Source organism: Zalophus californianus, chromosome X (genome assembly GCF_009762305.2).
Source record: "Zalophus californianus isolate mZalCal1 chromosome X, mZalCal1.pri.v2, whole genome shotgun sequence".
In the NCBI taxonomy this organism is placed as follows: Eukaryota; Metazoa; Chordata; class Mammalia; order Carnivora; family Otariidae; genus Zalophus; species Zalophus californianus.
In genome coordinates this window covers 27,449,648-27,474,787 of record NC_045612.1, presented here as the reverse complement: position 1 = coordinate 27,474,787, position 25,140 = coordinate 27,449,648, and the positions used below count along the sequence as shown (strand labels likewise).

Genomic DNA, 25,140 nt, shown 5'->3' with positions numbered 1-25,140 from the left:
AGCAATGCAAGCAATGGTATCTGGAGACTATGGACTATAGAAGTCCTAAAAATGAGGAAGAAATGACACTACAGGGTAATAATGTCCAGAGGCCTTGGAATGTTTATATTTTCTCCTATGATCCCTATGACACCCTTCCTTTTCCATTGCTCCTTTACTGCGTGGGTCTTGAGTGACCAGGACTGTTGTATTAGTGTCTTTGTGGACCCTTCAGCAAGCCCCTGATTTCAACTTCCCATCCTAGAGGATGGCCGGTGGCTAGGTCCAGGGCTTGGTTATCAGTGGAGATTTCAGTCAGTATGACCTAGGTCAAAGCTGTGAGTAGAGGAATTTCTTAGGAAAAAACAGGACAGAAGTAGAAGATAGCGCTCTCCTACTTCCCTTTAACTGCCGCTCAGCTCCCTCTCTCTTTCTCTTACCAGCTGGGTGTCACATGGTCGGGGCTGCCATATTAGCGATTTCATAGAGGCTTCAAAGAATCTCTTACCTCCAATGGCCCTACCTGGAAGAATTTCGGTGAACATCCCTAGATGCTAGTCAGCACAGAAAAACAAAAGCAGTAGAACCTGGAAAGCAGCAGGGGCACAAGAAATGTCATAAAGAGAAAGAAAACAATGGGACAGAGGGTAGAGATTGCTCAGGAGCTTGAAATCTCCCGCCAGCATGACAAGCTAACAGCCCTCCCTCCATCTCTTTCCCCATCTAACTTGCAGGGTCTCAAGGGGTCCGGGCTGCTGTGTTGGGGTTCTTAGAGAGGCTTCAGGCACTCCTAAGCTTCGCAATTCCCCATGCCAGAGGACAGTAGATAGACAAACACAACAGCTGGCCTTCACTTGGGGAGGTTCAAGTATTAAAATATCATTGGAAACTATGGGCACGAGAAAGGGCCTTTTTAAAAATGAAAAGGGGCAGAATGAGAAATTGCAACAAGGGCTTTGAACTCTTGGCTATTACCAAAGCTCTCTCCACTATCACATGACCTCTGGCCTCCCTCCCTCTGGGACCTTTTGCATGTCTTTTATGATGCGGTGGGTGTGCTGTGCTGTGTTACTGCTCCTCAGAAGCTTCAGGGAGCCCAGAGGAACTTCGCTGGGTAGACATGAACCCGGTCACTGGGAAGAGCTCAGAATTAGGAGGAGTACGTAAATACTATCAGGAAGAGGAGTGTATTTTAAAACTGGTCCAGAAGGGAAAGACGAGCCAGGAGCTGGGAAACACCTGTCCTTCAGCTGGATGCCTTTTCTTTTTTTTTTTTCTGCATATTTTTATTTAAATTCTAATTAGTTACCATACAGTGCAATATTGGTTTCAGGAGTAGAATTCAGTGATTCATCACTTACATACAACACCCAGTGCTCATCACAGGTGCCCTCAAATACCCATCCCCCATCTAGCCCATCCCCCACCCACCTCCCTCCAGCAACCCTGTTTGTTCTCTATCCTTAAGAGTCTCTTATGGTTTGTTTCCCGCTCTCTCTTTTTTCCCCTTCCCTTATGTTCATCTGTTTTGTTTCTTAAATTCCACATTTGAGTGAAATCATGGTATTTGTCTTTCTCTGCCCGACTTATTTCACGTAGCATAACAACCTCTAGGTCTATCCACATTGTTGCAAATGGCAAGACTTCATTCTTTTGATGGCTGAGTAGTATTCCATTGTGTATATATACCACTTTTTCTTTATCCCCTCATCAGTCCATGGGCATCTGAGCTCTTTCCAGAGTTTGGCTATTGTTGATAACGCTGCTATAAACATGGGGGTGCATATGCCCCTTTGAATCAGTATTTTTGTATCCTTTAGGTAACTGCCTAGCAGTGCAATTGCTGAATCGTAGTACTATTTTCAACTCTTTGAGGAACCTCCATACTGTTTCCCAGAGTGACTGCACCAGTTTGCATTCCCACCAACAGAGTAAGCGGGTTCCCCTTTCTCGGCATCCTCCCCAACACCTGTCGTTTCCTGTGTTGTTCAATGTAGCCATGCTGCCAGGTGTGAGGTGGTATCTCATCGTGGTTTTGGTTTGTCTCAGAAGTACTTTTCTAATACACCCCTCCCTGTTCCTTACCCCCCTCCCTTTTCCTATTTAACCTGCTGGGTCTGGGCATTGGGCCACATACACAATTGCATTTGTTTCTTACAGAGGCATTAGGGAGACCAGAGGTTCAACCTTTCCCACACAAGAGACCTGTGGGGTAGACAGCCCCAGGTACCCACATGGCAGGGTGAAGCCTCCCAGGAGTAAGAGCAGGTGACTGGTGAGGGGAATTTGAATCGGATCCTCCTCCTGGTATCTCTACTAAGAAGGGTTCATGAGGGCTCATCTTTCTGGGAAAGAGGGGTATGGTGGACATTTGTAACCAGACCGAAGTGCTGGCTCTTTGGGCCTTCAAGAAAGAAGTGGAATGGCTGTGCTCTTTTCTTCCTCACTCCCTTTTGCTAATTCTGCCTCGTCCCTGCCATTTCTGCATGCTATGGGCATGAAGCAAACAGGGGTGTGATGCACCGGGGCGGTAGCAGGAGCGTTCTGATTCCCAAGCAGGAGAGAAATGCTTTCTAGCCCAGCGACCAGACTGCCCAGCCTTCATCCACACCATCAGTTAGGGGCCATTTGAACAGGGTTCCAGTCAGTGTGCGCTATGGGTATTGCTCAGACTCATACAGGGTGAAGCCGGCGTGGGGAAATGTTAACAAGATAGTCAAGTATTCCCACCACAAATTATTTGCAATGCTGATGAATACTTAAGAGGGACCATGCCTTCTTTCTAACCTCCCATGGGGTGCCACCATCACCATCTCCCAAACAGAAGCATGGGTGCTGATTATGATAGAGATGAGACCTCCACCCTCCCCCTCACTCAAGAGTAATTTCTCTCTTCTGTGGAGACCAGATGAGTTTTTGTCCACCTAGTGTCCAATCTTTTTCCCCTCTGTTCCACTGGGACCCATACTGTTACCACGGATACCTCTTCTGGTAGCCAGTGGCACTTCAGGGATGCAACACAATACCCAGTGTATCAGGACCTCCCACCTCGAATCGCTTTGTCTTCCCCAGCAATTATGGGGATTGCCCTTCTGCCAGTCCAGAGATTAATAGGGGCTAGTTAAAACTGTTTGTTAGCTTGAAAGCTTCCCTTTTCTTCCCAAACGTTTGGCTACACAACACAGCGGGACTCTTCCTTAAGTAATCCTTATATCAGAAAATTCACAACTGACAAAAGCAATAAATACTAATTATTCACATTAGAAATATAGTCTTCCCTGGAAAATGGAGATCCTTTAGTGCATTTTGGTGTTTGCAGATCATTAACTGCTTGTCAGAAAAACCTAAGAGGAGGGCTGTCAGAAATAAACATAAAACAGCCCATGCATCGAAAGGGAAATAAAATTTGATTTTCAAAAATGAATCTAATTCATGGCACAGCTTTTTCTAAGAATTCATCTGTTACATGATGGAAGGCATACTCTTATCTAGGCATAGCAGCACAAACCAGGGAAAGGCAAGTTTGAAGGTGCCGAAAACCTTACTTCCTGAAGTTGAGCCAATCTACACAGATACAGTTACAGCATTCCAGAAGTCTGGTAGCTAATCTTGGAGTCTCCCTTATAAACATCGGTTATTTTTTCAATGCTTTGGATCCGTGTCTTCCCAACACTGTACTATATATTCAGCATGTCCCATGTTGCCAAGACTGAAATGATGAGAAACTTAAAAAGTTCTGCATTCCCTGATTTTGTATTTAAATTTGTAAACTTATTGTTGCATTAATGGCCTATTTTGCATATCTGTTTGATTGTACCATCTTAAAGATTCATTTAAGCCTGGGGAGGACAGCATGACTCCTACCTGCTTCTCATTAATAACATACTTTTCAGTGAGTGGATAATGAATGACCTGGATAGAAATCAGTAGAAATGCAGATTGCCATTAGGTGTAGAAGCGGGGAGGGAGTCCATTTTTTTCCACCATGCTGACAAACAATTTCAAGGCAGAGGGTATTGAAAGCAAGCCTCAAAGAGAGATGACTATCTAGGAGGGTTCTTAATTAAATATTCCGTTGTCTTTACACGCAGGACTGTGAAGGAAAAGGCATTCTAATGGAAATTAAAATTTGCAAGTGACTTAAAAAAATCTTGGGTTAAGAGAAACAAGCTCTCTAATTCTGAGAAAGAAAACCAGATAACAGTGACAGATTATCCTAATGGGCTCTGAAAAACATACGGGTCTGCATAAACAGTCTTTAATTGGTTGAGTTCACTACTGTTAGTGGTACACTGGTGGGGATGGAGGGTGGGAGGTAGTGAGCAATAAGCATTTCGGCTGATAAAGGTCGGCCATTGGATGATCAGAGTTGGAATAGAAGGCAAGCAGGAGAGTCCTAGAGGAAAATACATAACTTTTTTTTAAAAGTATTATTGGCCTACTCCACTTTTCTGAAATAGCACCAGATAATAATGGTCTTGCTTGAGATATAGAGAGCCTGTTTTTCAAGTTACTGTATTTCTCTGGTAATAAGGTGCTGGTACCAAAATGGGGACTTAAGGAGGATGAATTTTGAACCGACGACTCCTAATAAATTATCCCACAGGCCACAGGTTTCCCAGGTATTAGAAAATATACGAAATTTGGAAATGCAACCAAGGCTTTCAGGTTCCCTTTACTCTTCCAAATCCTTTAGAATTCAACATGGCTTCCTTCTGCAGTTTGACTGTTGATCCTTACTGAATAGAGGTGATAACTGTTATCTATCAGAAACTCAAGTCAAATGAAATAATGGTTTGATTGGATTTACTCTGGAGAGCTTTGTACTTTGGTTTTGTTTCTGTTCAATAGTTGCAGTAAATACAACAGGCCTGAATATGAAACAACCTAGTTTTCTACATGATTCTTTAAAAACAAGAACAATTTTGCTTCAGCATGAATCTGTTTCTATTTCTAATGGGGTTTGATTTGCAAATTTGCGATTTGGCAGCATTCGTTTCAGTGTGGGACTTTTTTTTTTAAGATTTTATTTATTTGAGAGAGAGAACACTAGTAGAGGGAGGGGCAGAGAGAGAAACAGACTCCCCACTGAGCAAAGAGCCCGATGTGGGGCTTGATGCAGGACTCGATCCCAGGACCCTGAGATCATGACCTGAGCTGAAGTCAGACGGTTAACTGACTGAGCCACCCAGGCAGCCCTCAGTGTGGAACTTTTGGTAGGGCTTGTTTCAATATGATGGTCACCGTATGACAGTAACCAAGCCCAATGGCCTTAACATTCAACCCATCTAATTCCCCCAGTCTTACCACCATATGAAATGCTGGTCCCATACTCCCTTTGGTGACTCAGAAAAGGCAAATTTACAGCTGTGACTTTAATGTGATTGTAACACAGTTTGAAAATGCTAGGCAAAGGCCTTTGGAATGAGTACTTGACAAAGTTATTTGGAATTTTTAGTGGAAAGCATCTCTGGAGATTCTACTACTTTCAATTTTGATTATACTCAATCCTTCAACCCGTCTATCAGAGCTGATACAGGGAAGTAGTAGTTTTTAAAAATGGGGGGAAATTGTGAATCTTGCCACCTGCCTACCCACCTCTGTTGGAATTCTTCTCTTAGAAAGGAGACTCAGAGAGAGGGCATCCAAACAACTTAATGTAGCAACTCACAGAGCCAGAAAGACAAAATCAGGCCAGGTGGGAACTTAGGGAGCATACTCTATTTTTTCTTGGCACAAATATTCCCTTGTATAACACTCTGCTCTTTCGAAGGATGGTATAGTTCTCAGACAGCAGTAACGAGAATATTCTTTCATGGCATACCTAGACCCAGGAGTTCATTTATTTTCAATTTTATACTAATAGAATAAATTTAAAGGAAACAGTTCCTGTGTATGCCCAAGGGATTTTTGCCCATGCAAATAATACAGCTGGAGTGGTCTTTCATAACACAGGCTGGATAAGCTATCCGGAGCTATAGATCAGACCTGAATGGAGCAGGAGTTATGGCTCCTCCTCCCCCGCCCCTCAACCTAGGGTATAACCAATTCCTTCAACTGGGGCAAACAGGACTTTGATATGGCCGTCACTTCCACCATCAGAGCAAACACGAAAAATATTGTGAAGAAGTCAAAGCTGTTCTTGGTGCCCTTTTGCTACCTTTTAGTCCCTCGGCCTTCTGCTTCCCTTAAGCTGTAGACCTGCACTATCCAATATGGTACCCACTAACCTCATGTGACTAGTTAAATTTAAACAAAATTAAAATCAAGAATTCAGTTGCTCAGTGGCACTAGCCACATTTCAAGTGGCCAACAGGCATGTGTGGCTAGAAGCTACCATGTTGGACAGCACAGATATAGAACATTTCAGAAAGTTCTATTGGACTGTGCTTCTGTTCGTTCCTTTGGCTCCTTGATAGTAACGCCCACATCTCTGTGCCCTATATCATTCTACCACAGTGCCTGATACAACTATTGAAAGGGGGAGACCCTTAACTAAGTTTCCTAACTTAGTAACTAAGTGCTTACTATGCTGTCAAGAGCTGTGCTAAATTCATTATAAGTGATCTCTCATTTCATCCTTGCAAGAGCACTGTGAGGTAGGTCTTATCACCATCCCCATTTTTCAGATGAGGAAACTGAGATTCAGTAAGGTTAAATGATTTGCCCAAAGTCACTCAGGTAATAAGTACCAAAGCCAGGTCTTTATAACTTTAGGACCTATGTTCTTAACCTCTGCTCTATGCACCAGAAGAAAACACATATCTGCACATTTCACCATGGACAAGCCAGCCCCTGACAGAACATTGGTGACTGGGTGGCTTCTTCTCAGCACTCATGCTGGCCAAGGCAAAATAAAAACAGGCTGTCATCAAGGGCCTGAGCATGAAGAATGGGGGTGTAAAGAAGTAGGTTGATTTGTGTTTGTGAGCAAGTATCAAACTAAGTGGCTGACTACTTCTCTAAAGGAAATAAGAGCAAAAGTAGTAGCCTTATCTGCCATTTTGCATAGGGAGGCCATTGCCTCTGGCCCCCAATGATGAAGATTAGTGAAACCTAATCATTTTTTGAAGTCACCGCCCACATGCTGCACTTACCAGAAGGTTCTGTAACTTGAGCTTCCATGCTGCAGAGTTTGTGCCAGGACACACGAATGCCAGAAAACCAATTTTCCTGCAGTTTCACAGTCAGTGTGTTTGCCAGACAAAACCCCAGCCAGCCACTTTTTTAAATCAGCATAGCGCCTTTGGAAATAATACTTACCGGAACACTCCTAACAGCAAGAAGGAAAAGACTTAAATCTAAAGCCCAACTGTTCAAAATTGAGAGCCACCAGAGAATATATTGAAATTGAACATTTTAGTGGCCCCATTTGGACTTAAAGGTATTCTCTGCTAAGCATCTAATGAATTAGCTTTTATCCTACTCTCTGCCTCAGCAGCATTGACGGCACATAACCTGACATCATTCTTCTTCCCACCCACATATGGCCATGCCCTCAGTGTGCTCCTGACTTATCATCCCACGGCATCCCCTCTTGCCTGCCCTCCCCAAGACCTAGCTTGATTCTCCGTCCCTCCCATATTCCTCCAGCACAAATTCTCTAATAAACCAAATCATACAAAGGTGGTGAATATGAGTTTTGTTGCCCTCGCATTTGCTATGATAGCATAATCTAATTTATTGAGGATTTACTACATTCCAGGCACTGTGCTGGGTGCTTTATATAAATTATCTCATTTCACATTCTATCTCCATTTCAGAGATAATTATTAGAGCATTAGGGGAATTTAAGTAATTTGTCCAAGTCAAACAGAAGGCATGATCTATAATGGTAGGATTTAAGGCCTTGTGACAAGCCAGTGGAGTATTATATTGGTGCCTTTTCCCTCATAGCATACTGCACGCGCTTCAAAGCTGAACCAAGGAAGATGAAGGCTATATAAAATCACGTTGAAATGACAGGTCAAAGAAGTAAACCTCAATGAATTCTAGTATATGTGCTGCCGAAGCGAGCACTAAACCTCAATGAATTCACTGGCATTTTGTTCTATGTAATCACTAGCAACTTCTCCACCGGGAGGCAATGTGGAGTAGTAGGGGAAAAAAACAGGTTTTGGAAGCCAAAAGACCTAGATTTGAGCACTACTTCTGGCACTTGGCATCTATGCAATTATCACCTTACCTCTCTACGCTCTGAAAGATGGTGGGGGAGACAAATGATGACAATGTAATTAAGAATATAGACTTCCATGTCAAATGATCTGGGTTTAAATCTCAGCTACTTCATTCATCATTTATTCATTCAGTTAATATTTATTGAGGACCTTCTGTGTGAGAGCCCTTGTTCTAAGTGCTCAAATGAAACAAATTCCTTTTGGACTTTGTCTTAGTGGATGAGACAAAAAAGATAAACAAATATGTAAATAACATATATGTTTCAGCTGGTGTTAAGTTAAATGAAAACAAACAAGCAGGTAAGGAGACATGTTGGGAGCACTGTTTCATCTCAGCTGATGGAGGAAGGCTTCTCTGTTGAAGTGACATTTGCCCAGACACCTGACTGAAGCAAGGGGGCAGACCATGCAAACGTGAGGTGGAGTTGGGTGGGGAGAGATTCATTCCAGATGCAACGGCATGAGCAAAGGCTCTGACATGGGAACGCCCTTGGTGGGTTTGAGGATGGCCCACGTGGTTGAAGCAAAGAGAGAGAGAAGGAACAGTAAGAGATGAGACAAGACAAACCAGAGCCCTGTTGTGCTGGGCTTCCTAAGCCCTGGTAAGGATTTTGGATTTTATTCTGTGACTGATAGGAAGCCATTTTGAGTGCTTTGAGCAGAGGAATGACATGATCCAATTTATGCACAAAAGGACATGCAGACTGCTAGGCGAGGGTAAAAGTTGAGCAGGGAGACCACATAAGAAGCGAGGATGGTCTTTCAGGTGAAAAATGACTGGCTTGGACTGGGGCAAAGATGATAAGAAGTGGTTGGATTTTGAATATATTGTGGAGATTGAGCTGACAGGGAACAGAATGTGAGAGCCAATAAAGAAGTCAAGGATGACTGCCTGGGATTGGCCTGAACAGCGTGGTGGCACCATTTTCTCTGATGGAGAACACTGGAGGAGTAGCAAGTGGGCATGGGGAGAATCGAGAAGTGCATTTTGGCCATGTTAAGTTGGAGATGCCTATGAGATATCCAAGTGGAGACACCACTTAGGCAGTTGGATGAACGGGTCCAGGGTTTAGAGAGGTCAGGGCTAGAAATCTTACCAGCTGTATCATCTTGAACAAGTAAATTAACCAGTAAATAAGCATTAACCAGTAAATAAGCATCCGTTACCTCATCAATAAAATGGGGGTAATGTTTGTTTCACTAGACCATTTGGAGGATTCACAATAATGTATGTAAAGAATGAGGCGCCATTCTTGGTGCACCCAAGAGCTTAATGAATGGTAGCCTTCCGATTGTCAGTATTCACTGCAATAACTGGTGGCTAGCTGTTGCAGAATCTTTGTTGATTGTTCTAAACCCAGACTGAATATTAGAATCACGTAGGAAGCTTTTTAAAAAAATCTGTCAGCCCCACTTCAGGCCAATTACATCAGAATCACAGGAGCTGTGATCAGTAGCTGCCCAGGTATATATTACTTACAGATAGGAAACAGATGGGCTGGCTTTAAGAGAACTCTTCGGATTAGTTCCAGCTCATCTTTTGGAAAACTAACTCGTCCCAAAAAACACTAAGTGGAAAATTTGGGCTCTTCCTGATCTTCCTGAACAAATTACTTCTTTTTTTTTTTCTATTGCTTCCCCCCCCCCTTAGTATGAAAATACTTCTTGCTCTAAGGACCTGGAAGAAACAGCCACCGTGGAAACTCAAAATATTGCAATTCCAGGATAGATTTTTTTCTCCTCAGTAGAAGAATATTTGTTCTTCTCATTTCCTCGGCCCTGGATTGTCAGGCTTGACCTCTGCATTACAATTATAACTGATTCAAGAATAATAAGAGTATTGAACTTCTCTTTTAAATACCTTAGTTATAAAAAATAAAAATACAGCTTGAAAGTGAAATCCAATTGGCCAAGGCTCTGGATTGCTGAAGATGAGATTTCATTGAAAAATAGAAGTCCAGCAGGCTGAGGGAAGTAACCCTAGAGGTCAGTGATGGCAGGACTAGAGGCGATCCATTGCTTGGGAGTCAGGGAATTGGATGCTTTGCTTTAGCTGATAGTTAAAGGGTGTGGCAGGCACACTTTCTCTGTGGCCCATTCTCTATCCTGAAAATAGATCCTACAATCTAAAGGTGAAGGTATATAGTTAGAAAAGTCAGCTTTTCAATACTCGCACACACCTCTCCCTTAACCAGTTGACGTGTCCGCTATTGGCCTATCATTCCTTTAGCTGTGTTTTGATCTTTGCTGAAATGCAAGTTCTCCTGCCAGGGGATCCCACTTTAGGCTTTTCCCCGTCATTTCTTGCTCAGTTGGGAATGTTTCCAATCCTTTTCTGTGAGCAGGATGGAGTGGGGAGGGCATCTTGTATCTGGTAAGACAAATGGGAAGAGTTGGTACTGTCCAGGTCAGGGAGTGAAACATGAGAATATCAGAAACAATAAAAGTTGATTCATTCTTGCTTGATCACAGCCCTAGTGGTCCATATGTCTATGTTTTCATTCTCAGAATAAAGGGGAAAAAATAATTTGTTGACTTCTGGTTTAAAAAGTGAGGACTTAATGTGGGTTAAGGGTAAGACATCTTAGTCTTCAACCTCACATTTCAGGGGGGGAAATAATAGAAATATGCCCCTTGATGTCATGCTAAAGCATAGGCACCATTCTGAGCAGATTTTATGTGAACTTGGTCCAGCCCTAGAGTATAATTTGCAAACATCCTTTAACCTACCTGGGCACAGTATACTGTTGGAGAGCATGGACTCAGGAGGCTACATGAGTGAGTGCCCAGCTCCACCACCTGCTGGCTATACAGCCTTAGGCATGTTACTTAACTTGTCTGTGCACTTCTAAAATGGGATAATAATATAATGTATTTCACAAACTTGTGAGTATTACATGAGTCAACACACATAAAACACCTAAAACAGAGTCTGGGAGAATGGGCTCAATTAAATGTTAATTACTGTTGTTTTGCCCATTAAATTGTGGCTCCATCAAAGCCCATAAAGCAGGGTTTCTCAGCTGTGGTACTACGGACATTTCCGGCCAGGTTGTTGTTGGTCATGAGGGTGTCTTTTGCATTGTAGGATATTTAGCAGCATCTCTGGCTTCTATCCAGTAACACTCTTCTCCCCAAGTTGTAATAATAAAAAAAAGTCTCCATACGTTGCCCAATGTCTTCTGGGAGGCAGAATCATTGCTGATTGAGAGTCACAGGGGTGGAGGATACTGGGTCCCTTCCTCTGTTCCCCCAGAATAGGGTAATAGGACCTTAGAACCATTTTCTCCAAGTCTTTGTTGACTCTGGCTTTCAAAGTCATACAGCCACCGATGCTACTTTCAACCCATTGGAATATTCTTAGTCTAACTTGGCAAGAGAAGCAGAAGACAAATCAGAATAGTGATCTGACTTTGCATGCTAGGGAGGGACGCTAGAAAGGTCACTGGAAACTGATCTGGATTGTCACCTGCACCTTTGGAGAGGAGACATCTGAAACTCCTTGAGGTGGAAGGAAACCTGTCCCTGGACTTCACAGCACAGTGTGAAAATGTTAGTTAGGCAAAGGCACTTGGAACAAGCACCTGACACTTGAGGGCAAAACTCAATGTCTGGGCAAAAGGTGACCTCCAACTCCACTGAAGTTGTCTAAAAGCCCAGCCCCCAAAATAATTCGGACAGGATCCCAATGCACCGATAGAAAAACTAAGAATAGAACCCAGTATTTCTTACCCCTGCTTCCCCCCTGGCTTGCACCTATAATACATAGTCACACGGCAGTCGCTGACTGAGCAAGAGGAAACTGACAAGCAGAACCTGTCTGAATGCTTACAAATGTGTGACCTTGAAGTGGAGGAAAGAAAGACAATGGAATTGGGGTTTGGTCATGCTTTAGAAATGAAGTAATTTCCTGTGCACCTTGCTCCAAGTCAAAATGGAAACCATTGCCTTTGCTTTAGGGAAAGAAAGTGTAAAATTCAATGATTCCTTTTTCCAAATGCACCTCGTCAGAGCGGCTGGCTTCTTCAAAGCAGATGTGGAAGAAAACCATGTGTTGGATGCATTTGGCAAGCCAGATGTGCCGCTCTTCCTCTTCTCCAAATTGCTCGGATCCCATCACGTGGTGAGGCGTGAATACTAGGGGCCCGTAGCAGGGTTACAGTGAGTGACAGGAACATTCACTGATTCCAGTGCCTTAGTGGGAAGCAATTGGGGTTAATTGACAGTTTATCCCGATTTAAAAAAAAAAAAAAAAGGCTTGAACAAGAAATTTAAAACGTTTTTGGAGACGAATTGCTCTCTTTCACCAAAAAGGATATTGTCAGTGTCAGAGCCGACGAGTCTGGACTTGTCATGGGAAAACAATCCGTAGCCATGAGTTCTGCGGACTTGGAGGGCATCGTGGACTTGGTCCTCATTAGTTGTGTCACCTGGAGCAAGTCAAGGGGCCAGCAGCAACTCCCGAATTTCTGTATCGGAAACCCGGCAGGGTGGCATTCTGGTTGGGACTCATTTGGAGGCTACACGTAGCAAGCACCACATTACCCAGACTTGTTTGTTTGTGGTGACTCTGGACTAGACTGATGGAACACGCCCACTGTGACACTGCTTGGCCTCAGCCCTGCAATTACCCTCTCTCACTCTCGATTCCCTCGTCTATAAAATGGGGATTCATTCTTCCATTCCACAGATCTTTATTGAGCACCTCTGCGTGTCAGACGTTATTCTAGGTGCTGGGGATGAAGCAATGAACATAAAATTCCTGCTGCTTCTACCGCACCAAGTTGCCGTGGAAGTACATGGGATGGCGTGTATAAAATCTCCTTGGCAACCTGAAAGCCCTATGCGAATAGAAAGTTTAAAGAAATTCAACCATCTCCTGCTTCTGGTCATGATGAATCTAAGGTCTCTAAATAAGAAAGGGAAACACTTGAAAGGTTATGTGATGGGCAACCCCCAAAATCTCCCATTTACAGGCCTAACCCAAGTGCTTGAAACTTCCACTGTCAGAGTCACCACGCAAAGAACTTTTGTAGACCTGAGACTTATAACCACATTAAAGCATTGAGAATGGGCCCCCTCCATCCAGGCCTTGCTCTCCCCTTCGCCCCCCTCCTCCCAGTAGGACCCAAAAGCACCTGTCCTCTTCTGATGCCAGCAAGCATTAGGAAAGGCAGAGAAGAGAAGGAGGAAAGAGGAGGTTAGGAGCTCCTGACACGACAGAGCAGTCGTGTCACCAGCTTCCTTTCTTCCAGTGCCTTCCCTCACAAGGATCACCTGTCCATATCCCGGCATTTGAAAAACACAATGATGCAACATTTGCTCCTGAATGTTAGGGAAGGCACAGGAGGCACACGGCAGTCCTGCAGTGCTCATTTCAGGCAGACAGCTGGCCAAAGCCACCTTTTGGAATTTGTACCAGCTAGCAGCACCCATGCCCCGAACCTTTATTACAAGTAGAAATTTCAGGGTGCCTGGGTTAAGCGTCTGACTCTTCGTTGTGGCGCAGCTCATGACAATCTTAGGGTTGTGGATCGAGCCCCGCATTGGGCTCTGCGCTCAGCGCGGAGTCTGCTTGAGATTCTCTCTCCCTCTCCCTCTGCTCCTCCCCACACTCTCGCACTCTCGCTCTCTCTCTCAAATAAATAAATAATTTTTTTTTAAAAAGTGAAATTTCAGAGGAGAGGCTAAATAATTTGGAAGAAAAAGCAGACTAGAGTTTTTAATGATGTTCTCTTAACTAAAGGCACAATCTAGAGAAGAAAATGATGAAATTATTAAGCAATAAATAATCTATGATAAAAGTAGAGAAGGCAAAACTGAGTGAGGGTAAGGTATTTTTGTATGGAACATGCCACTTTCCCCTTTGTTAGTGGCCTGTTTGCAGGGCTGGCTTTTTCCAGCCCCTGAACAGCACTTTTTACAATGCCAAGAAACCCACTCCCCTCTTTAGGACACCAATCCCCTATCCAAATAAAAATGATCCCTTGCTCAAGGGTAACAGAAACCCTTGGGGGTGTTTGTTTAAAGATTTTATTTTAAACAATTTGAGAGAGCATCTGAGAGAGAGCATGAGCAGAGGGAGGGGCAGAGGGAGAGGGAGAATCCCAAGCAGACTCCATGCTGAGGGCAGAGCTCAACATGGGGCTCAATCCACGACCCTGAGATCACAACCTGAGCCAAAATCAAGAGTCAGACGCTTAACCGACTGAGCCACCCAGGCGCCCCAAGGGTAACAGAAACCCTTATAATATCAGTGAGCACCTCCATGAGGACCAAGACTACTGACGCCAGAGAAAGGGGACAGAATGGATCTCTGAGTAAAGAAGACAGTGAAATTGGGGGAGAGCGGTAGAGAACCCAGCCTCTCTGTGACATGTACAAAGCTAGTCTTATGCATCCAGTGGTGGAAATAGACAATAAAGGCATGATGGCAAATGTGGCCAAAAAATAAATGCATAAAGCTAGCTTATTCCAATTTGAGGAATGCTGGGGTACAAAGTACCTAAAACTGGGGCACCTGGCTGGCTCGGCCGGTGAAGTATGTGACTCTTGATCTCAGGGTTGTGAGTTCAAGCCCCACATTGGGCATAGAGATTACTTAAAAATAAAATCTTTTTAAAAAGTACCTAAAACCATCTTCCCCTGACCTTTCCTTCATTCTATCCTCTCAAATTTATGTTAGTCGGAACACACAGTACATGTTTGGGACATAGAGATATCACAAACACCAATACTTTCTTAGCAAATTATGTAATATTTTTACTGCATGCTGACAGCAAATTAATACCATAAGTGAATTAGCAGATTATGCATGCCTCTGTTGACAATCATGCTTCCAATTTATTGGTCTGTTTTGTTAATGTAGTTAATTCTCGACTATCAACATATCAAAAAGTGCCTGTGGAATCCTGTCAAAATGAAAAATTGTGCTCATGTCCAGATCATGAGAAGAGACTGTGTCACTGTCATTTGTGCTAGTGCCACTGTATCAAGCATATTATCATCAATTCCTGGAGCCACATTTAGGAGGGACTCTAAAAAATTACAAAGTCTCTAGAAGATGGGGGATCCCAGAAAGGGGAGGGGGACCACTGGAATTCATGTCATAAGGGTAATAAACGAAGGCCCTTACAATGTTTAGCCTGCAAAAGGGACAGTTAACAGGCAACATGGTGGTGGTCATCTTCAGGCTGCACACCAGGTGGAAAAGAGTATATTTATTCTGTATTGCTACAGAGCGCAGATTTCGGACCAGTAGGTAGAACTGCAATTGTAATATTCATTCATTCCACAGATACATAGTGAGAGTTTCCTACATGCCAGACATTATGCTAGTCACTGGGAATGCAGAGACAAAAAAAGAGAGAGAGACATAATTGCTACTCCCAAGGAGCTCAGATTGCACTGGAGATGACCATTACAAAGCAATAAAACCAGTACTACCTACAATAGAGAAATGGAAACAGAAAGGAGAGACTGCCCATTCAAGCAGAAGGCTTAGGACTGGAGGGGAGAGAGACTCTCATGAAGGATGTCAGTCCAACCAAAAGAATTTTCCATCAACTTGAACTGTCGTAAACTATGAGCTTCTTCTGAGCTCAGGAGTGCCTCACCACCACAGACATTTGAGCAGCGAAGCCATTGCTGCATTGGGTGAGAGGCGGGACCAGATAGTATTTAAGGTCTCTTCTATTTCTTAAAGCCTGTTACTCTACTGATTCCAATTGGATGTTCTGTTGACCAAGTGGATATTCTAATTTAACTCTTAGGGAGGCAGAAAGCTTCATTCATCAGGTCTCCCTAGTAGCAGTGTTCTGGTTAATGGGGATTTTAATGTATGAACCTCAACTAAACTACCAAACATAAATTTTAAAGGAAAATTTGCCATCTTACCCATTTTTCTTTCAACAAATTTTTTAAATCCAAATCAATGGGAATGACTTTTATTGATGACAGACCATGGGCATTCACCAGGAATAATATATCTGAAGACCCAAATACGTAACACTTGAACATATCATTCCCTCCATGAAATGGAAGTAATGATTCTGTGACTATGGGACTAAAGTAATTGATAAGTCTATTAAATTCTGCCACGAAAACAAATTACACTTTCTGTACTATAAAAACATGTAATGTTTTCAGCACTCCCTGTGTGCCAGGCACTGCTCTAAGTGAGATACATGCATTAACTCATGCAATTTCTCCCAAGAATCCCTTGAGGTAGGCACTTTTTAAAAAAAATTATCCCATTTGATGGAGGAGGAAATTGAGACACACAGGGGCTTAGATAGCTTAATGCACCCAGCAAGTGGGATTCAAACCCAAGCATTGTAACTCCACACTCTCAACCACTGCACTATACAGTTACCTTGTATTACCTGGGTCTCCAGAGGAATACTTATGCACAGTGATGAAGAGCAACCAGTACTGCAAAGACATACAAAGTCTGAGTGGCGGGCTAAGTGCAGTCACTGATCATGTTTCCATGCATCAACCTCACTGGGCCCAAGATTCAAATCTCCACTCAACAAAAAGGCAAATTCCTCCATATGGTTGACCTTCATGATTTATTACAAATAGTTGGTACAGTGACTGTTGAGTCCATGAATGCTAGAGCTCTGCTTTATCTGCTGGTTTGGATTCATCTCCTTCTCCTCCATTCATGGATTTCTCCGTTTTGGATCTCATATGCTAATTATCTAGCAGTGCTAAGAGAATTCTGTGCAGCCTCTCTGCATACCCCTCGCTCATTCCTTCTTAGGTACAACATGGTACTCTGTGGGACGAAATAGATGAATCATGGCGGGTTTGAGAAAAATGAACTTACCCATAATTTTTTTAATTTCTCCCAGATGATTGAGCTAAGATTCAATTCCTTTTATTGCCTTCAGTATTTCAGCCAAAATAAGACAGGCTGCAAAAAAAACAAAAGTGCTAGTGATTTTTTTTCTTCTTTTTGGTCTAAACGTTAGACTGTCACTTAAACACTAGTTAGGAAGACAAACGTTTCAGCTTAATTTTTCTCACTTATGAGCCATAGCTTTTTCCTCTTCTTAACCTAGTTCAGAATTCAGTCATTAACCAGGACCCAGTCATTTCTGCCACTAACTAACTTTTCATTTACTGCGTTCATTAATATCTGCTGCATGTACACCACACACATTTAAAGTGCCCACTTCGAGCACTGCCATTTATTCTCCTAGACATTCATCATTACTTAAAGGAATAAACCTTTTAACCTGTATCAGCAAATGAGCTCAAGTAAATGATGAAGTAAATGAATCCAAATTACAGTGTATTCGGATCAGAATTCACAGACCCTTTTGCCCTTGCCTTATAAATTTATCTTTGGAAGCCACAGCCTGTTTGCAAATAGCATAAGAGACAAATTGGACTACCCCCTTCCCCCTTTCACTCAGGTTTGATCGGGCAAGATGAACACAAAATACCTCTTTGCAAGTGCACAGAGATATGCACCTACTACAGTGTTATCTCTAATACCAAAAAAAAAAAAAAAAAATGGGAATTGACCTAAAAGTCCTTCAATAGAAGATTGTGTAGATAAAGTATGGTATAGCCATAGATTGAAATGTTCGGCAGCTATCACAAAGGAGATATGTTTATTCTCATAAAAATATAAAGAGATGCAAGGGAATGATAAAGACCAAATTCAGTGTAATGGTTACTTTTGGTCTGGAGGAAGGGTATGCAGTTAGGAAGGGGAATATAGTCAGACTTCAACTGACTTCATAATGTTTTGTTGAGTTTTGTGGCAGATACAAGGTGTTCTTACATTATTTTTTTGTATCTTTCAATGCATCTGAATTATTTACTATTTTTAAAAATTCTTTGAGCCACTGACTAGGAAATTCCTACTGAGATAAAATTCAGTCATTGAGAATGCATTTCATTGTGATGTTTAGAAGTTGTTTTATGTGTCAGAGGATAACGTGATATGGAATGAGCATAAATGTTGGTGGGTGAGATTTCAATCTTAGAAGACCTGATTATTAGGGGAGAGTTACTGGTGTGGACAACAAAGACAGACCACGTGACAAAAACAAAAACAAAACAAAACGGATTACAAAGCATATATCCTGATTGGTTCAGCTGGAAATTGGATCCAATGATCTTAAAAGTGACTTCAGCTCTAGAATTCTACAGTGCTCTAAAACTAGTGCTGGTAGCCATTTTTCACCAACCTTCCAATACCTTTGACCAACAATCTAGATGTCACCCTGATCAGGCTAAGCTTCAGTTATTAAGCAAATATATCTTGAATGCCTACTATGTTGATTGTGCTGGCTGCCAAGAGGGCTACCAAACGGAATCAGGCATGGACTTTGTCCTCAAGAACACCCAGTAATGTGAGTAAGACAGTCACATAGCCAACTCACCAAAATGCATTCCAGTAAGCTCTGTAGCAAAGGTATAAGCAAAAGTGCTTTCAGAGCACCCAAGAAAGCACTTCTGTGGGACCAGGAGAGAGTCAGGAAAGATTTCACAGAAGACATGATATTTGCTCTGGACCTTGTAAGATGAATAGGGATAATTCAGGCAGAAGCAAAAGCATAACCAACGGTGTAAGACGTGAAGTTGTGTGGCCTATTTCGGTGAACAGTGAGTAGTCTGTTTTGACTAGATCATAGGAGAGTGTAGTTCAAGATCATAAAGTCTCTAAATATCATATGTAAGAGTCTGAATTTTGTCCTGTAGGTTTTAGGGAACTATCAGGAGATTTTAAAGAATGATCAGATTTACATTTTGGAAGGATCACTGGAGGATAAATTGAAGAGAGAGATGAAGCTGGGAGAGCAATTAGGAAGCGATGTAGTCCAGACCAAAAAATGATGGGAGCTTGCTCCAGGGCAATGGTAATGAGGATAGAAAGAAGACAAAAGGACAGATCCTACATTTCTGTGTCAGAATAAACATGGCATAATGAGAGGCTGAGGAAGGGGCCAAAACCAAACTTTCTAGCTTGAATGTTAGGTGGTTTACTGATAGAATTTAGGAGAGCCAGGCTTTCTAAGATAGTAAGTTTGGTTTGGAAATGTTTAATCTCACAGTGTCTATAGGACCATCAGGTGGAGATGTCCATCGGCAAGGCTTGTGTCCTGTCTCCCCAAAACATATCTCTTCTTTCTACCTCCATTGCTCCCAACCTGGTCGAAGCCACAACCATCTCTCCCCTGGACTACTAGAATAGCCCCCTAACCAGTCCCCTTGCTTCCACTCTGGCCCACCTTAGAGTGGATTCTCCATACAGCAGCCAGAGTAATGCTTTAAAACTTTAAATCAGATCTTATCACACCTCTCCTCACAATCCTTCATTTCCAGTCAGAATAAATCCAAATGTTTTACCATGACCTACAGGGCCTTACGAGATCTGACCTCTGATTATCATTCTAAACTCCTTTCCTACCATTCTCCCTTTTGCTCATTTGGCTTCAGCCATATTGGCTTTTTCTTTTTTCTGTTCTTTTTGCAAACCAAACGTAGAAACCATATTTCCAATCTCAGTGAAGACTTTCAGTGGCTCAGTGAGGGCCTCAGTGGGGGATCTGATTGCCATAAACATTTTCCATGGCCATAGCTCTGGGAGCTGGAATTACTTAAGCCGGCCTCAAGAATGTTGTCAGCCCAAATCCAGAGGAGAGCAGCTAAATTAACAATCAAAAAACCTGAGGTCGGGGCCAGGAAAGCCCATAAAATGACACTTGACATCATGGCATAGGTTTCTAGTTTCTACCGTGCTTCCTCACCTCTGGTCAAATAGCACTTCAGAATTTTTCTGTAGGGTTTTCATTCCTAAGGACCTAGCTCCGAACTCAGTTGGAAGTTCTGGGGTCATTGAGATCACACTCCCTTTATATTCTCCAGAATGCCTTATACAGAGCTATAAGCATTTAGTACACATTCTAAGGACCACCTGAATTGAGATGAAATTTAGTGGCATTAAATTCAAAATCCAAAATGGTAAAGATGAGGGAAACTTGGTTTGGCAGGAAGAACTAAAAGTTGGGGTTTGGCCTCCGCCTGAGTTGAAAGAGGGACCCTATTCACTCTCTATTATATTCTTCACACCCCCAGTAGAATGCTTTAGGTATAGCAGATGCTCAAGAAATATTTGTTAAAAGGATGGATGAAAGGCTAAATACATTAATGCAAAACTCAGGCAGTTTTGTGCTAGAAAATAATGCTCCAATGATGAGAAGCAAACCGCGTGTCTTTCCATTCTGTCTTTGTCAGATATCTGGGGTACCATGTCTATCTCTAGGCAATCTAATTAAAGAGAGGCATTGCTAGCTCAAATCCTATGGGAGATAGACCAAAATTGTGAGCATTCTGGAAATAGCTTTAGACATCAGTGGAGTTTGACCAGACGAAGAGGGGGTTTAACAACGGCCATCATGCAGAAGCAGGGATGGGATTGCCTTGCAGAGCTCTTGCAGATAGTGTTAAAGGTTGGGAGTTACAGAGAGACAAATTTCAGCTCAGAATAAGAAAGGACTTTCTTCCAATAATTGATGCCCTGTGCAGGAGTGGGCTCACTAAAATGGTTTATGCTTCCCTCCAATGGCATTTTTTTTTTCAGGCAGGTAAAGGGTAACCACAGAGCAGGATATCATAGGGGAGATTTCTGAATAGAGATGAAGATTGAACCAAGAAAGTGTTTCTCAAACTAGATTGCAAACCCATTAGTGGAGCCACGAAATCAATTCAGTGGGTCCTGACTTATGTGTGTGTGTGTGTGTGTGTGTGTGTGTGTGTGTGTGTGTGTGTGTTTGCAGTGAATTAGAATAGGGTGGAAAATATCAGAGAGCATCACACATCGCAAAGACGAGGGCAGTTTTGAGAAACCGACTGTGGAACCACGCTTACATATGTATGTGTGTAACTACCGGCCCACTCTTCTTCCTGTGGACGGCAATAAAGCACGTTCGAAAACCACTGCGCCAAGGCCTTTTCCAGTGCTAATATCTGGTAGCTCTAAGAACTCTTCTCTCTGTTGCAGAGGTCCAAAATTGCAGTCTATGAGAAAATGTGGTCTTACATGAAATCAGCAGAGCCATCTGTGTTTACCAAAACGACAGCGGACGGAGTGGCCCGAGTGCGGAAGTCCAAGGGGAAGTTCGCCTTCCTGCTGGAGTCAACCATGAATGAGTACATTGAGCAGAGAAAACCGTGTGATACCATGAAAGTTGGTGGAAATCTGGATTCCAAAGGCTATGGTGTGGCAACCCCTAAAGGCTCAGCATTAAGGTGGGTGGAATAATATAACAATATCCGTGTTGTTATAGTATTCCACCTACCCTGATGCATTTTGTTGTCATTTTCTTTCTTGTGGATTTTGAGGTAACTTTTAAAAGTTTAAAACCTACACTATTCCATGGAGTTAAATAAGACGGTAAATTATGGTTTCATCGATTTAATGCATCCATTTTTTTTTAATGTTCTCTCTCTGTGTTGTCCTCTCTGACTGTTTGTTGCTGTTTTAATTTTACAGTTCAACGGCTTTTTCAATTTAAATGGTAAAAGCCAAGTTATGGTGCCATATGTGACGAATGTTAATTGCATGGATGTGGTGTTCTTGTTACTTTTTTTCTCAAAGACAATTTCCCCATCCCGCACACTTCAGTTTTGAGCAAATGTTATCCTCCATGCCACCTTCCAATATTTAACCCTGTATTTGCTGTACAGACATTTTTATAGCTCCACGTTCTGTGAAATTTAGCCAATTTGTCCTCTTGTGCTCCTTTTTATACGTTAACGATTTCCTAAGCATTTGTGCATTTTCTTACAAGTTATGTTTTATCGTTTCAAGAAATGCTGTTAACCTGGCAGTATTAAAACTGAATGAGCAAGGCCTCTTGGACAAATTGAAAAACAAATGGTGGTACGACAAAGGAGAGTGCGGCAGCGGGGGCGGTGACTCCAAGGTCAGCCTCAATGTCACCACAACCGGGTACCCTTAGTGACGAGTAATCGGCAAGACTGTTATCTTATTATTGAGGAGAGAGCACAAGACTCACACATAAGGTGGAATGACCAGGTTATTCCCCTGCCTGGCAGCTTTGGGAACCAGAAAGACTCCAGGGCACCGCCCGCATTTTTGATCTAACTTGGGTCCCTTCTTAAACTCCCAGACAGAGGCTCCCCCTCCACACCCTCCCTTCCCCTCACACGCCAGACTGGTTGCCTTATGAAGGCCACAGTGTGGTTTTCAACGGCCTAGGCTTTCAAGAGCCCCAGGCTTGCCTTAAGACTATCCCTGCCTGCCTCACACCAGTGGTGTGAGAAATCAAATCTACCTACTGAAAAATCAGGTTACAGCCTTTTTTTTCCCCAAGGCATGACGGTTGCTCACAGAGGTTGGTTGGTTGGTTGATTAGAGTTGGCTTCTTCAATTATGTGTATGAGTGATGGGATGGTGTTCTTGATATGTGATGGCCTGTTTAAGCTGGCCCCGCTTAACTTGAAAGCCAAAGAACCAGCTCGGTTTCAAGTTAAATGGGGTCTTTCTTCAACAGGCCACCCCATATCCAGATTTGGCAAAGACATTCTGTATATTTAAATAAGTGCGTCGCCTAACTGTGATACTCCATGTGTATAAATCCCTGATTTGGCTTCTCCTTAGCCATGTTCTTGGTTCAGGTAGGTCTAATTGTTATCCAGGCTGCCTCCATGAGAAAATCCATCTTACTTGGCATTCCTTTGGCTCCACAATGCTCTTCAGGGCTAGAAAGAATGAAACGAATAGCCTTCATCCAAGCAACAAGAAATAGGGGCAAGCTCAGAAGCCATGATACCAAGTAATGGAAGGACACGTTGGGTAAGTACAAGAGAGGACCTGAAAACAAAATCCTCCATGACCCAAAGGGTATGCGAATTATATTGAAGCATGTAAGATCAACTCTTGTACAACCAAGATACCCATGGGCATCTTAAGGTGAAGAACAGTGTTTCCCACACACAGGCCAACAGACAGGCAAGCCAACCCTTTTCTCCTTCAGAGACAATGGTTACACCTCTGCTCTTCTCTTTCTCTCTCCATTCCTCAGGATCCTGATGGAAAAGTTAGTTGGCCAGTCTGCAGTATATTATGGGTTTGGAAACACTGACACAGAGCACTTTCAAAGAGATAAATTAAAATACAACTTTCTTCAGCCCATAATCTTACCAGGCATTGGCGAGGTCTTTCATTGTAAAACCTTGATTAACCAGAGCTCATCTAACCAGTACCCCAACTAACTGAATTTCCCCTCCTCAGTACTCCACATTGATGAGAAAGCAGCAATAGTACCAAAAAAGAAGAATTCTGCAAGGAATTGATTTTTTCTTTAAAATCACTTGCCAAGAGATGACCTATGGTTAGGTCCCATTCAACTTTGTCTCCCATATCTTCTTTCCATCTGGATTGACCCTCAACCATTAGAGGCTGCTTCCCGGAGGCGAGAAAGTGGATACAAGCATTTTGCAGGGGTGGGGGGGAGCCATGTTGCTAGCCAAGAATGAAACAAAATGAGTACTCTTAGTGAAAATTCCATTCCTCCCTTATGGATTCCAATTAATCAAGGTTTTACTGTGTGTCAGAAAGCAGTAACTTCCTTTCCCACCAGTGTGAACTGATAACATTGACAGCTTAGCCAAGCTTTCGGCTCAGTTGAGTTTGCAGGGGCTAACCTGATGCCTAGAGCGTTTAGCACCTTCATCCTGGTCTTTTTCTCGTGTTCTTAGCAAGCCACGGAGAACCTAATTTTCTCACTCAAGTGAGTTGCAGAATGAAAAGTGAGTTGGATTGGATACATTGCTCTCGTAACTTCATCCTTCACCCTCAGCATGGTTACAGAGGAGCCATGGACTGTGTCAAGAAGCGTCTAAAACATCCACATGATGCCAAGTGCCCAGAAGTTTTCAAATAACCAGATGTTTGCTGTTGCACAAACCAAAAACAAATCTGCATGTAGTTGGCCGAATTTTTACTTTTCACCCCGAGGTTTTGGTATCCTGAAGACCCCTAAAACTTTAGACCGGCTCTTTGCTAATTACAACCAGCAATCAAGCTTTTCTCTTTTTCCTCAGCTGATACTGCTGCAAAGTTATCAAGTAACCTTATTGCCAGCCCACGATTTCCAGATGATCTGATTTTCGATATGCAAGTAGGAAAAACAGTTCAGTAGAGCCTAAATGTTTCCAACTTCTTTGACACTAGTGCTACCTGCCAGGCATCTTTCAAAATCACTTGTTTCGGTCATCCCTCCAGCCAGCCTTTTGAAATAAGTCAACCCCTTTCTCAGCTATGGATAATAGTATGATGAGTGCCGCATCTCCAACGATTGCTTATTCTGTTTCCGGATTACCAAGGAGTTTGCCTTTGTCCTCTCCCTTCTCGCTACCTGCTGTTTGCTGAGAGTGAGCAAGAGAAGGGGCAAGAGATGAACTTGAATTTGTTTTTACCACTATTTGGTGGTGATGCCTAAAGCAAATCAGTGGAGAAGGTAGAAAAGGCAGTGAAGCCCCATTAATCTGGAGCCCTCAGATTTACAATTTGTGACAAACCTGACAGGGACCAGTGGAGTGTCTACCCGCATAGCATCAAGAAAGGGGCCAGGAGAGGTTTGTTAAGCAAATGAAGAGTTTAGATTGTCAGCTCAATTTTTTCCTTAAGAGAACAAATTTTTTTCGCAAACGTTGCAAGCATTCGTTAGATAGAAACATATTTATTAAAAATCTATCTGCTAAAGTAGTTCTCACAAGGACCTCTACTACAGCATTGTATTATAGTGAGTTTGAATTACAAAACAGACCTAAAGTAATAAAGCTGTCATTCCCCAAGCCCGTTTGGTAATTCAGGACTTTCTCATTCAGACAGTCCTTCCCCTATGTTAGTCCAAATCAGCGAGGTTTGACTGTATTAGTAAAGTGGCTTGAGAATTACACTTCCGCATTGTATCTCATCCCCAGGTGACCTGAC

The 25,140-nt window shown here is 42.7% G+C and overlaps 1 protein-coding gene across 6 annotated transcripts in view; it reads left to right on the top strand.

Annotated features, from left to right (window-relative positions):
• Positions 1 to 25,140, top strand: part of GRIA3 (glutamate ionotropic receptor AMPA type subunit 3) — a 279,988-nt gene that overhangs the window by 234,213 nt on the left and 20,635 nt on the right. For 4 of the 6 annotated variants that reach the window (XM_027607886.2, XM_027607887.2, XM_027607885.2 and 1 more), the window contains one exon: positions 21,181 to 21,428. In XM_027607886.2, coding sequence (XP_027463687.1) covers positions 21,181 to 21,428 — 248 coding nt within the window. Of the gene's footprint in view, positions 1 to 21,180; positions 21,429 to 21,990; positions 22,106 to 25,140 lie in introns of all 6 variants that reach the window. The other 2 variants (XR_003522558.2, XM_027607890.2) reach the window with 1 other exon arrangement.